The 14,924-nt window shown below is 45.0% G+C and overlaps 1 protein-coding gene across 2 annotated transcripts in view; it reads left to right on the top strand.

Moving 5' to 3' along the window:
* fbln1 (fibulin 1) overlaps positions 1 to 14,924 on the top strand; it is a 52,134-nt gene that overhangs the window by 22,660 nt on the left and 14,550 nt on the right. Inside the window, exons 13-16 of one of the 2 annotated variants that reach the window (NM_001140322.1) lie at positions 32 to 163; positions 437 to 560; positions 9,349 to 9,494; positions 10,196 to 10,333. In NM_001140322.1, the coding sequence (NP_001133794.1) occupies positions 32 to 163; positions 437 to 560; positions 9,349 to 9,494; positions 10,196 to 10,333 (540 nt within the window). Of the gene's footprint in view, positions 1 to 31; positions 164 to 436; positions 561 to 5,944; positions 6,676 to 9,348; positions 9,495 to 10,195; positions 10,334 to 14,924 lie in introns of those variants that run through there. The other variant, XM_014124076.3, reaches the window with a different exon arrangement.

Consider the following 14,924-nt stretch of genomic DNA (forward strand, 5'->3'; position numbering starts at 1 on the left):
ACCTCTGATCTTTAACCTCTGACCTTTCCAGACATTGATGAGTGTGCCCTGCCCACTGGGGGTCACATCTGCTCCTACCGCTGCAACAACACCCCTGGGAGTTTCTACTGCACCTGCCCCGCCACCGGCTACACCCTGGCTCCCAACGGACGCAGCTGCCAGGGTAAGGCCTCACTCCTCAGGGGGGTGCAGGAGTCCACAGCATGGGGGTCATGGTCATACTTCAGATCAGAAGACATATTGTAACAGTGATGATTTGGGGTACATGAGTAACCTTGCCTGAGACCTGAAAATGTATGCTAGCTCCCTGAGCTAATGCCTAGGCTTTAGATTAGTGGTCTAACGCATTCAAGGTTTGAACCCAGGGTTTTATGTTTGATATAAAGGAATGTCCATTTTTGTGGTTCTGAGTTTATTTGTTTCTCTTCCTGTCCAGATGTTGATGAGTGTGTGACAGGGACACACACATGCTCTGTGACAGAGAGCTGCTTCAACGTGCAGGGTGGATTCAGATGCCTGTCATTCGAGTGTCCGCCCAACTACCGCCAAGCAGGGGAGATGTGAGTACCTACCTACCTGAGGTCTCTTTCTCAAATACTGGGGGTATATGTCTGTTTTAAGATCACATACCCATACTTGCGTCCTAAATAGTAGGCTCATTTTGGCTTTGACAACAGCTGATCAATTAGATATGGGGATGCGCTACCGAAATCAACGAATAGCGGGAAACAAAGCAATCGCGCATGATGCATTCTCAGTGTGCAAAAATTGGATGAGTTATAGTATTGAATTTTTTTAAATCGAGTATGGTTTAAATGCCAGGATGTTATACTAATTTTGACTCTTCGTCTAGTAGAATTCAATGCACTCTTTTCCACAATGCATCGGAAGAGGTGGGCTGCGAGTGATAGGCCGCAGTTCTCTTGAAGTAGCCAGACAACAAAACTAGGCTACATAATTGGGAAGATGCCGAATAGCGAAGCTTCTGCGGTGGTGTTCAAATGTAGGAAAAGTCGTTTTTGTTCTCTTTAAAATGATCATGAGTATTGCATTGTAAGCTACATCTTTGAAAACAGAAGTATTTATATTTTTTTTTTAAGTGGATTTCTGTTTCCTAATTGAACATTTGTTTTGTTCTCTTGGCCTCCGTCAGAGCTTTTAAACTAAATACTAAACCATCTTTTGCTGTCCAGCAGTTCTGGAAGGGATGGCTGCCGTTTTAGGGGCTCCTAACCAACTGTTCTATTTTGCTAGTTTTTTCGCATTCTTTGTAAGTTATTTTGTACATAATGTTGCTGCTACCATCTCTTATGACCGAAAATAGCTTCTAGATATCAGAACAGCGATTACTCACCTCGAACTGGATGAAGATTTCTTCTTTAATGAGTCCGACTCAAAGGATATACTGCTTCCCTGAGACCAGGCCCAAATCCTCGTCATTTGCGTGAAGAAAAGATGGAAATACAGAGTGTGGAGGTCGGGGTGCCTTGTGAGAATTCGTCGGCGAGTGGGTAAACCACTTCTACCATCCGTTCTATTGGAAAACGTGCAATCACTGGAAAATAAACTGGATGATCTACGATCGAGACTATCCTACCAACAGGACGCTTAGAAGAAATTGCGCTATGCCCTCAGACTAACCATCAAACAGGCAAAGCGTCAATACAGGACTAAGATGGAATCCTACTACCCCGATTCTGACGCTCGTCGGATGTGGCAGGGCTTGGAAACTATTACGGACTACAAAGGTAAACCCAGCCACTGCTTGCACAGTGACGCAAGCCTAGCAGACGAGCTGAATGCATTTTTTTTTCGCTTCGAGGCAAGCAACACTGAAGCATGCATGAGAGCACCAGCTGTTCCGGATGACTGTGTGATCACGCTCTCCGTAGCCGATGTGAGCAGGTCAACATTCACAAGGCTGCGGGGCCAGATGGATTACCAGGACATGTACTCAGAGCATGCGCGGACCAACTGGCAAGTGTCTTCACTGACATTTTCAACCTTTTCCTGACTGAGTCTGTAATACCTACATGTTTCAAGCAGATCACCATAGTCCCTGTGCCTTAGAAAGTGAAGGTAACCTGACTAAATGACTACCACCCTTAGCACTTACGTCGGTAGCCTTGAAGTGCTTTAAAAGGCTGGTCATGGCTCACATCAAGACCATCATCCCGGAAAACCTAGACCCACTCCAATTCGAATACCACCCCAACAGATCCACAGATGATGCACTCTCAATCGCACTCCACACTGCCCTTTCCCACCTGGACAAAAGGAACACCTATATGAGAATGCTGTTCATTGACTACAGCTCAGCATTCAACACCATTGTGCCCACAAAGCTCATCACTAAGCTAAGGACCCTGGGACTAAACACCTCCCTCTGCAACTCGATCCTGTACTTCTTGACGGACGCCTCCAGGTGGTAAGGGTAGGCAACAACACATCTGCCATGCTGATCCTCAGTACTGGGGCCCCTCCTATACTCCCTGTTCATCCACAACTGCCTGGCCAAGCATGACTCCAACACAATCATTAAGTTTGCTGACAACACAACAGTGGTATGCCTGATCACCGACAGCGATGAGACAGCCTATAGGGAGGAGGTCAGAGACCTGGCCGGATGGTACCAGGACAACAACCTCTCCCTGAATGTGAGCAAGACAAAGGAGCTGATCGTGGAGTACAGGGAATGGAGGGCCGAACAGGTCCCCATTAACATCAACGGGGCTGTCGTGGAGCGGGTCGAGAGTTTCAAGTTCCTTGGTGTCCACATCACCAACAAACTATCATGGTCCAAACACACCAAGACAGTTGTGAAGAGGGCATGACAACACCTTTTCCCCCTCCGGAGGCTGAAAAGATTTTGCATGGGTCCCCAAATCCTCAAAAAGTTCTACAGCTGCACCATCGAGAGAATCCTGACCGGTTGCATCACCGCCTGGTATGGTAACTGCTCGGCATCCGACCGTACGGCGCTACAGAGGGTAGTGCGTACAGCCCAGTACATCACTGGAGCCAAACTTCCTGCCATCCCGGACCTATATACTAGCCGGTGTCAAAGGGCCCCAAAAAAATTCAAAGAATCCAGTCACCCAAGTCATAGACTGTTCTCTCTGCTACCGCAAGGCAAGCGGTACCAGAGCGCCAAGTCTAGGTCCAAAGGGCTCCTTAACAGCTTCTACCCCCAAGCCATATCACTGCTGAACAATTAATCAAATGGCCACCAGGACTATTTACATATTGACACCCCCCTCCCTTTGTTTTTACACTGCTGCTACTCGCTGTTTATTATCTATTCATTATCACTTTCCCGCTACCTACATGTACAAAGTAACTCGACTAACCTGTACCCCATCACATTGACTCGGTACCAGCACCCCCTGTATATAGCCTCGTTATTGTAATTTTATTGTTACTTTTTTATTTTTTATTTTATTTAGTAAAACTCTATTTCTTGAACTGCATTATTGGTTAAGGCCTTGTAAGTTAGCATTCCACGGAAAGGTCTACACCTCTTGTATTTGACGCATGTGACAAATACAATTGCATTTTATTTTATTTCTGAATGTGTCAGTACCGGGGACTCAGGATGTGGCTGCGGTACTGATGTCATGTTAATCAGACCTTTTGATTTGAACGTCTGGATTGTTTTTTGTTTTTTTTGTAGGCTAGGCTACCTATTTAATAATTCAAGGCTTAGCAGTCATTCTGATCTCGTTCCCAATGATCAGTGCTTTAGTTTATTATGTTGCTGTCCAGCGGTTCTGAATTTGCAATGCACCCGACTGTCCACGTTTTTCGGTCCAATAAGCCTTTTGATTTGAACATATGAAACGTTTTGGGGTGTGTACGCGGCTGTTTAATTTCATTTATATGTGTTACAGGACTTTGGTTTCACTCATAAATATGTTGACATGGAACCAAATTATCGGTTTCTGTCTTCAGTCCTTTTTAGATGGGCTATATGGGCTACGGTATAGGTTAAATGTGATAGTCTGCCTATAACCAGCCTGAATAGGCCTATAACGCCATTCTTATTCTATTCAGAGCTTAGAGAAATTAATTTAACTGGAATTTAGCTATTATCAGGCTAGTTAATGCGATGCATGTCTGTTGAATTTGGAAAAATCCACCCACACTCGGCCCCGCCCCACCTACTTAGCCAGTCTGGAGCCACTACTGCGTTGTGGCCGTGTCATACTGCATACTTTTTACTAAACGGTATGTGCTAAATAGTATGTAACGATAAGTACATACACAGTTTTAATGACAGAGTAAAGTTAACTGTAATTGAAGAACATTTTACTCTGCCATATATAACATTTGGTACCAGTGTAAAAAGAGTAAAACATACTCTGGCAACCGTTATTTTTTCACAGTTGTTTATGCTGATTTTTAACGTTGATATTTAACTCTACGTCATTGCGCTTCACTTTGTACAGTATTAATTGAACATAAATATGTTACTTCTTTTAACTCTCTGCAGAGGTGTTCGGTATTCTAGAGTAAATTCTTTCGAGTAATGTTCATTCTCACAATATAATCGTAAGCATTAATTCAACTCCTGTGTCGTCAAACTCAACACTATTTGGAGGTTTACATGGTCACATTTAAGTGTGTGATATTAATGTGTCATATTAAGGTAGCTTGCAATGTGACATCCGATCTTTGTTGGTATAGATTTTAAAGGGAGGATTGTCCAGCAATTTTACATTACCCACAACTTCTTGTTTTTATTTTGTATAAATTTTTAATAATTTATTTTTTACTTCAGTTTATTTTAGTAAATGCTTTCTTAAAACTTTTTTTCTTAAAACGGCATTGTTGGTTAAGGGCTTGTAAGTAAGCATTTCACTGTAAGGTCTACACCTGTTGTATTCGGCGCATTCAGAACGCATGTCAGAGCAGGGAGGAGAGTACTGTCGTTAGAGACTTCCTACATAATGTAAACTGGAAAAGACTTCTCAGTAACAGTTGCAATAAATCCAACCACTTACAGATTGTGTTGATCAACGCCTCGAGTAATTAACCTATTTTTGACACAATTGTCTGGAACACTCAATGCTTCATGAAGCTTTGTTCTGCATCACTAGCTTTAACTCCCTGTCTCTGGTTACTGTTAATGGAGTACTCAGTCCCAATTAACTCCAGTTATCAACACTAACTCCCGGGAGCGTATCACTCTGTTCAGGGTTAAATCCAGTAGAGTGAATTTAACTCTAAAATGTTTTTACTTTGTCATTTCAACTTGACTTGATTTACTGTGTAGTATGCAGTCTAAGTATGCAGTACGTTAGTATGGCCAACGTCACAAGATCGTCAGGTAAGGAGTTCTCAGTTAAATTCTCATTGACCAAGGGGATGATTTCAGGGAACTCCTTGTTTGTCAAGAGAACACAAGCATTACTGGGCTGGCCTGGTTACACATCCAGGCTGTGGATGGGAAGGATAATTTGAAAATAAAAATATCAGAGCCAGCACGGCATGGTCGGGTCGGTGTGGATCAGGCACCAGTTATTTTATGGCCACTGCGCTATAGTGTATACACAACCTCAACCCCATCTCCAACTCGTACCTCTGTAGTGAAGCTGTGCATGCCCAATGTTGATGCACAATCAGTTAGGATTCAGTTAAAGCATGTTCTGTTATATTCCGTGTTAATGCAGGCAGTTGAGTGACGAAATGTAATACTTTGCTTTGATATGTTCTTGCATGACCCTACAGGGGGCAGAGTGACACTTGCTGTTCCACAGAAACACATGAGGCTGCTGATTCTGATGTGACTTTGTCCCTTCCAACCTAGCCCCTCCCAGCTAGCAGCATGCCATGCATGGCAAATCAAACTCATACCTCTCTATTTTCTCTGTTTCTCTGTTTGTTCTGTCTGTCCGTCTTTGTCTTGTCTTGTTCTGTCCCTGGCCCTTGTCTTTCCTTACAGTCGTTGTGAACGCTTGCTTTGCAATCAGACTAGCGAGTGCCTGGCCTCGCCTCTGAGAATAACCTACTACCACCTCACCTTTCCCACCAACATCCCTGTGCCAACTAACGTCTTTCGCATGGGCCCGTCCAACACCGTGCCCGGAGACCACGTCCAGATTGCCATCGTCGGCGGCAACGAGGGCAGCTTCTTCAGCGCTCAGAGAGTACCCTCTGGTGGTGTGATGGCTGTGGTGCAGCCCATTACTGAGCCACAGGACTTTGAGCTGTCTCTGGAGATGAGACTGCTGCGTTATGGCACCACCAGCACCTACCTAGCCAAAGTCCGTGTGTTTGTTGTCCAGGAGCACCCAGTAATGCCGTTCCAGAGTAGAGAGTAGTAGCATAGCAACAAAAATAGCAAACACTGCCACGATAAGCAAACACTAACACAGCTGACGTAGACCTAAAGCCGCATAGCTGTCATTTGTCTCCTTGTTTTTGTTCCTGTTGTGTTTTTGTGATTACTGTAGCTTATTCCACGTGTTCCCCAGCAAGACAGGCCAAATGTAATGTACTCTGTTGGAGGTATGGCGTTTGAATAGCCACTAGGTGGCACTCTAAGGCAGGGTATTGAGGTAGTTGCCTGGGGATGCCTATTGATTACTGTACAGTATTGTGAATGATCATTTACATGGTGTAGACCTAATATCTTATTGTTGATTTGTTGAATAAATTGAATCAGACGTTCAATCCGGATCTATTTTCTAACACACAGTATGTTTTGTGGACAGCATCAGATATCTAATTTTGAATAGGAGAATTACATAGCTGGGGGCACTATGACCTGTAACATAAGTATGCAGTTAATATATGGGGCAAGAGTATGTGATTTGTAAAAAAGTATTTTCAGTGGCACATCTGTTTAATAGAACTGTGATATTCCAGTAGGTGATTATCAATGTTTTATATGACGTATTAGCACTGTCGAGTCATGGTTTATTTGGTGGAAGCAGTTAATTGTTGGATGTACATACTTGTAATCCGGTCTCACATCCTGCACTAGCCTATTTTAGGAATAATGTGAAATGCACAGATAAATTCTACTGCATACTGCGCATAAAAAACCAAGCACACAGTGAATCAAATACAAGGCAGGGTAAGTGACAGGTGATGGGATGCAGTCGTGGAAGACAAGGAAATATGTCCAGCACACAGTATAAATAGACTGACGTGCCGTTAGGCCACCAGTCAGAGCCTGCCTGGGCTGTGGCTTAAAATAACTGTAAATTCATGTGTGGGTACCAGGTTCCTCCTGACCTGTCAGAGAAGTAAGGATGCACCTCTCTATTGGGGATATCCTTAAAATAAAAAAAACATGGCGGTCGGGACACAGCTACAGAACACTAGATTTTCTTCTCTACTCTGACACTGAGTTATGGGGATCTGGGTTCTGGCCGGTGGTCTGAACAATTTGTGGCGGAGCAACATCACCGCTTGGAGAATGAATGATGCCCTGCTGTATTTGTGTTGGGGCGTTATCAATGCACAGACTATAAATAATAATTACCCAGAAAACTTTGCAGCGCTTGACCAGAGGACTTCCATCCCATCCAACAGTCTGTTTTCCTTTCTGGTCTTGAAGTATTGGGGTTTTCTGTAGGGCTGGGTCTCTCCGGGCCACGTGAGCTGTAGAAAGAGATGAGAGGACGGGGATGTAAGGGCCTTCCTGTGGCACACACACACACACACACACACACACACACACACACACACACACACACACACACACACACACACACACACACACACACACACACACACACACACACACACACACACACACACACACACACACACACACACACACACACAGAGGACATAATTAGTACTCTTCTCCACTTGCTGTCTTGTCTTTGATGTGCGAGGGGCAGTTCACCCTGGGTCATTATAATCTCGTCAATTTACTCTGTGGCCCAGCGGAGCAGAGCATTCGCCCTGTCCTCCAGGGCCTGCTCTCTCCTCTCGTTGCTGCAGGCCGAAGTATTATAAACTTGGAGAACATTTTGTGGCTTTGGCCTGGACCAAAGCAAAACTTGGACCCAGCCGCTAATTGCTAATTACAAGCCCCTACCCAGTGGCGGCTTTACTTTTTGTCAGGGGCTTCTCCCCTCTCTCCATGTAAGGAGCCGTGCAACCCGAGCCAGGTTCTGGCCAGGGGTTGAGCTGCTGCCTATAGGTCCCACGAGGAGAGATAATGAACCACTATGTAGCTACATTATATATTATACTGGAGCAGTGGTGGACGTTCACTGGACCTATACATGTTACTCTTGGAAACCAGAGCCAAATCATGTAGGCACTGGCCAGCTACTTACAGGGTGACGTACATTGCATAAACTTCTGTTTGAAGCCCATCCACACAAGACTATATAAGCGGCATATAGGGTAGTTTGGCTGTTTAGACTCGGTTCATGGAGAAGCTGAGTTCATTGGGAAGAGCATGATACATCCTCACACTCCACCAAGCTGAGGAGATAACAGCTGACGTTGAGTTGTAGAATTTGTTTCGATATGTTTTGTAACCAGGACCTCTCTCGTCATCCCCAGGGCATTGATGATTTAAAGACGGGGCTCTGTCCCTGGTGCTTGGTGGTGAAGAAGCAGTTCCTCTCAGATTCCAGTACAGGTTCCTGGCAGCGTAGTGGCCCTGTAGTTGTAGGTATGCTGGTGGGTGGCGTTTGTTTCAGCGGGGTCTCCCCTTGAGCTGCCACTGATTAGACTGTGAAATAAACAGTCTTAAATAATGGGATGAGAGCAGCTTGGAGCGCTTGGGAGTTGTCTAGTCATGTTCTTCACAATTTAGGAGACTTTTAGAACCCCCCCGTCCCATAAATTCTCCTCAGGAGATTATCAGATACAAAGCCGGGGACACACGCTCAACAAATCCAAAATATTTTCCCGCGAGCAGGTCGTGCATCATTCTCCCATCTCCTCTTAGTATTTCATATTTCACTCCTCTTCTCTCCGCAAAAAAAACAAAACACAACCGGTGGCATCAGAAACTAAACCATCGACGTCTACCAAAGCCTCCAGCAGGCAGCTACAATCTGCCTGCTATGTGATCTTTGGCCGTCATTGTTTTATTATTCTTGCTAGCCACATTCAGTACCATTGGTTTTTTGATGTCGAACACTATACCCAGCATCCCCCGCTGTAGTCGGACAGATCGTGTTTGTGTAGCGGTCGTTTCACAGGCCCTGCTGAGTTCTTGATTGTGCGGTTGTGCTTCTCCCTTTGAAGAGGATGCCCTGTCATTGTGATCACCAGGGGAGGAACTGAAGGCGGTTGGTGCCTAAAGGCTTTTTATAGTCTCACCCCTAAAGGTCAGAGGCTGTGTGTGTGTGTGTGTTTTTCTTCTCTTAGCAGGGCGAGGGTTGAGCGCTCAGACACCATCCGCTGTGTGAAGTCGTGCCAGCCCAACGACATCGGCTGCGTCCTGGACCCCGTACACTCCGTCTCCCACACCGTCATCTCCCTGCCTACCTTCAGGGAGTTCACCAAGCCAGAAGGTAGGGGCGCAATCCCAGACACTTATTTGGATTACAGCTAACTTTCTTTTTTCATACCCAGTGGGTTTTTTTTCACTGCATGTTATATAAAAAATAAATACTTGCAAGTGTAGTCCTTTTATGTAACCTCTTGCCCAAAATCAGCCAATGCTTAAGAGTGTTGTTGACAGTGTACTTGTAATGTCGTGCACCAGACACGTCCTCCCAAACTCAGTATATATTTGAGCTGTGTTCATTCAAAGCCTGGGGATGAGGTTAATGTACTGGTAACACTATCAAGTATTGGCTAGCCGCTAGCCCAAAACCAATGACTAAGTGTCACTTAGGATGGACCTGACTGACTGACCACTGTAATCACACACAGACAAACCGAGACAAACTTAGTCCTACATGTGGTGCATGTTTCAGACAAACTCATCCTCAACTTCATGGGAAGTTAAATCCTTGTTGTTTCTCATGAGCTCCTCGTCGGGGTGTTTAGGAGTTGCAGGCCTCCAACTGAACAACAGCACTGAACACCCATTTTCCCCATCATAACCCCCTCTGCACACAATAAACCCAGAGCTCAGTCGCCTCCCATTTAATTGTCTTCCCCCGAGGAGAAGTTGGCACGAGCCTGGCCGTTTCAATCCCAGCCTGATTATGAGGGTTTAAAGCTCTGTAAAGCTCTTTTGTCTCTAATTGTTATCTTCTTCCAACAGAGATCGTTTTCCTGAGAACCATGTCGCCGGCGCACTCCTCCCCCCAACTCAGCTCTGACATTGTCTTCGACATTCTGGAGGGGAACGTCCAGAACTCCTTCGACATCGTCAAGCGTCAGGAGCATGGCATGATTGTGGGTGAGTGGAAAGAAAGAAGGAGGGAAGGTGGTTAGGAACAGATCGTGGGTGAGTGGAGCGAAGGGATGCAGCTAGCTAGGCCATACGTCGCTTGACTTGGGTATTAAGGTATAAGTAACTCCTCAAATGACTAGGCACAAATAACAATAGCAGGAGACCACTATGGGTTCTCCCTAGTCCCGAGGCCTGGACGGATGGATATTTAATTTGCTCTGAGACAACAGAAAAAATAGTGGTTTTCTGACCTAATTTCGCATTACGAAAAGGCTTCTTTTTTCTTCTTTTTTTTTAACCAAACGCATATGTGTCTCCATGTGAGAGCAGAGTGGGGAGAGAAGAAAGAGAAGCCTTGGATTGAAAAGCATGAAATTCTCCATCATAAGGATGCTCCTGTGACATAAGTACATCTGACACGCACTTCTAATAACATTTGCACTCTGGTGGCATTTGGGAGCTGTCAGCGTCTTCTGTGGCCCTTTATGTCTCCCTCTAGAGAGCTGTCCTTTGGGTTGTCCTCGGAGACCAATGAAGGACGGCTTTCTCTTCTTTCTCCACCAAACATTTGGCGTCAGTTTGTCCCACTCTTGTGGGAAAGCACCATTTAATGAACTTATTGACCGCCATGTTTTTTCCACTCCTCTTAAGCAACAAAGCCCTTCTTCTCCATGACAGATTATTGTGGCTACGATGTACAGAGATGGCCTTATACTTTTGCATATCAAGCAGTCTGGATGTGCATAATATATTTCCATGTGCGTGTGTACATGTCTATGACTAATATCAGTCCTCATACAGGCCTTGAGACAGTCATGGACACTAGCGGCAATCAAGGCTCAGATCTAAGTCTGTTTATGTAAAACAGAGAGGAGAGGAGCCCTAATGGGCGTGACTGCATGTGGAGCCTCTGTAGTTTAGGAGCCCATCCCTCTACTGTGGCCTCCACTGGTCTGGTGAAGATCCAGCGCTGCTCACTGTCTCTGGGGGAGATGAACCGAAGCCTGGCCCCAAGAGGACGGGGGTGTACCGGTGACACATAGTTTGGCCTTCTTGGATGTTTTGGCTCTGCGATGGGAGGATGGAGGGATGGGGACAGTGGGAGAGAGAGAGAGTGAGAGATACACACTGTGCTGATGGATGAAGGGATGGCCTGACACTACATACATCTGTCTCTTCCCAGAACTGAGCAGGGAAAAAATGGAGAGAGTGTGCCAAGCAGTCATCAGCTCATAGGCTATGGGCGCACGCAAGGTCTCACATTGCACACATACATATGTGTATAGTCACACAGACACACAGGTGCCCACACACAAGCGTACAGAAATATTACTCTAACATACCACGCAATAGAGTACAGATACCGTCTATTGAGTTCAGTGGTTATCGTGTCATTGCTTTTGGGGGTATAAATGAACTATCCTTTGGTATTTGGAACTTACTTCACCACTCCTCAGAAGTTAAACTGGGTGCATTTATGCGAGAGAATGTGTGTGACTTGCGTGTGTGTGTGTGTGTGTGTGTGTGTGTGTGTGTGTGTGTGTGTGTGTGTGTGTGTGTGTGTGTGTATGTATGTGTGTGTGTGTATGTATGTGCGTGCGTGCCCAATGTGTGCAGAAGTAATCCTAGGCCCTGTGATTCATGTGGTTAAATGTATTGTTCCATTTCCCCCACTAGCCCTCAGTGTCTCGCAGAACATTAGAGTTCTCTAACTGACTACCACATGAAAGGCCTCTCTGCCCTGTTTGTGAGGAGCCACTTCTCTCCCAAACCCTAGGATGCTTATTTGATGCAGCTCTCACATGTTAGCCTTAGTCGGCCATGTTGACGTGCTTTGCTGACAAAGGCTTCGGTCAGTGACTGTCTGCTTTGAAGTGTCCGTGTCCATGATTAGCTACAGAGTTTGGTTTATTCAGCTCAGTGGTGGTGCTCTGCTCTGGTTCGTTTGGCTACTGACTGTGGCTTAGCTCTGTAGCTAGCTGACGTGTAAACTATTTGTACGAGTTGCGTATAAATCTACTTTGTGAGTGAGAGGAAAGTCCTCCTTTGTATTCACCAATAGCGCTTTTATTAGACTGACCACTTTGACCAGGGTAAACCATTTAAGTTTGGTACACTGCTACTTTGGGAGAATGATTCTGAGTTGGGGCTCTGTTTCACACACTGACGCACAGTTTCACCCACACACACACACACGCACATACACTGGCTATGCAGAGAGCCGCACCACTCTTCTCTAGTCATCCGTCAGTGTCATAGGAGAGGTTTTCCCAGCTCTGTCACGTCTGGGTGACAGTCTTGACAGCCAGCCGCATCTGTGCAAACACAACAACCCCCCCAACGCTCGGAAAACATGATCATGACCAATAAAACACTCACCGAATCCAATGTCCTGGAGCCCAGTGACTAGCCCAGCACCACGTACTGCCACGACCACACAACGGTTGTGGCAGTACGTGGTGTCTTACGCCACTACAGGTAGAGATAAAGTAGATCCGGCTTGATGGTATGTCATGACTGGGGCATCATCACTGGCAAATCAGATGACGCATATTCGGAAAGACAAACAGTGAAGGAAGAGGTATGCATTACCTAGACGATCTTGCACTATCCCACGTGCACTTCTGATTTGGGCAGATTGAGGATGACGTCTGTTTGAAGGGACGTGATAGGATGATTGATTCTGGCAGCCAGCAGGTGGACTGCAGAGCTACTCCATTTAAAAACAAGGGTTTTGCGGTTCTGTGGTCTGCAGCACAGGGAGCAGGTGGTGGTCCAGAATCAGGGTCTTTCCTCTGCTGCAGCTTGTGGTGATGGTAGTGATGTGTGTGCCCGTGTGTGTGTGTGTGTGTGTGTGTGTGTGTGTGTGTGTGTGTGTGTGTGTGTGTGTGTGTGTGTGTGTGTGTGTGTGTGGTGGGCTACAGATTGATGGTGGTCTCGCCAATCGTCTTCCATGGTGTTGGTGGTTCCCCCTGTTTGACTTCCTCTCCCAGGCCATGCTTTCCCAGTGGGACTAATATTGTTTTAACACCACTCCCAGTGAACGCATGGTGTGGATGGACTGAGCTCACGTCATGCTCATGTTAGCAGGCAAAGGTAGCTATGGCTTGGCTGGTGATGGTACTGAGGGTAGGAATGAAGATGAGAATAGGGGTGGGGCTGGGCTGGGCTGGAGCAGCAACATGTGAACTATATTAGAGACAATAGAGGGTGGGAGTAGCATACAGATTCTCCACAGAAGGGTTCAAAGCTTTCCTTCTGGCCACCGTGAGCGGGGAAGTGAGCAAACCATCGCAGGGTAGTTCCTAAACATCATCCTTTGGTGACGCTAGTATCTTCCGACAGTAAGTCAAAACCACCAACAATGATCCATATAAAGCTTCCCTGGACTGGCCAGAGAGCCCAGAAGTCACAGCCTGATTCCAACCATTGTAGAGAGCAGGTAGAAAAATGCTTGTGGTTCAATTCTTCCCAAACAATTTGGAATGCCTATTTTTGTATGTTATTGGCATGGAGATGGCGGGCTGTGAAGGGAACCATGGAGTAAGCAACCTGTCTGTGTCTGGCCAAGTAGCCTGCTATATGTACCCATGGGTCAGGATGTCAATGGAGTCTTCCACAGTAGCTGGTGTAATTTGGGTGTGGTGTGTCAAATATTAGCAGAGTGTTACTGTGGAAGAGTGGGGCTTGAGGCTTAAGTCTAGGAATGTGTCTGAAATGGCACCTTATACTGTATAGTGCACTAGGGTGATTCCTCATGAAACTAGAACAAAAAAAGACCATGATTTTCTGAATTTTCACAAAGTCCTTTGGAGGAAGGTTTGTTCACATTTATTTGACATCTGTATCTTAAAACATAATTGAGAAATAGTTAATTGAAGTTTGAATATTTGTGACATTTTGGCCTTACCCAGGCCTGCTTTAAAACTCCATAATGTTTCATCGGTAGATACACAAAGCTGCTGGTGTCATATGACACTTTAGCGCTTGCTATGTAATATGAGTATTATTTTTATTTCAACCACACATTTCTTACGTACATTTATGGATATTGAAAAACATAAACATGAATATTGAAAATATACCATTTCAGATTTGGCAAATTTTTCAATATAGTGTTTGAAATAAATATAATCTACATGTATATCAAAGTTCCAGAGAAATTGGCATAATAGGCAATGTAACCAATCACAGCTCTCCTTTTTATTTGTATCATTGCACATCCATCATCAAGCATTTTGAATCCATTTTCACATTCACTCTGTTGGTAATGGATCATATTCCCATAGAGTATATAGAAAAATTGGCCAAATAAAATGTTTTCAATATTCATGTTTCTATTTTTCAATATTCATAGATGTATGTAAGATTTTTATTGAAATTGAAATACTACTCATATTACAGAACAAGCAGAAAAGCTTTATCTGACACTAACAATTGCTTTTTTAGCACCTACAGATGAAACATTATGGAGTCTTAAAGGAGGCCTGGGTAAGACCAAAATGTCACAAATATTCCAAAACCAATTAATTATTTCTCAATTATGCTTTAAGATATACATGTCAACAATACTTCCTCCAAAGAACCCTTCTAAGGA

This window comes from Salmo salar, chromosome 10 (genome assembly GCF_965601325.2).
Source record: "Salmo salar chromosome 10, fSalSal1, whole genome shotgun sequence".
NCBI classification, from domain to species: domain Eukaryota; kingdom Metazoa; phylum Chordata; class Actinopteri; order Salmoniformes; family Salmonidae; genus Salmo; species Salmo salar.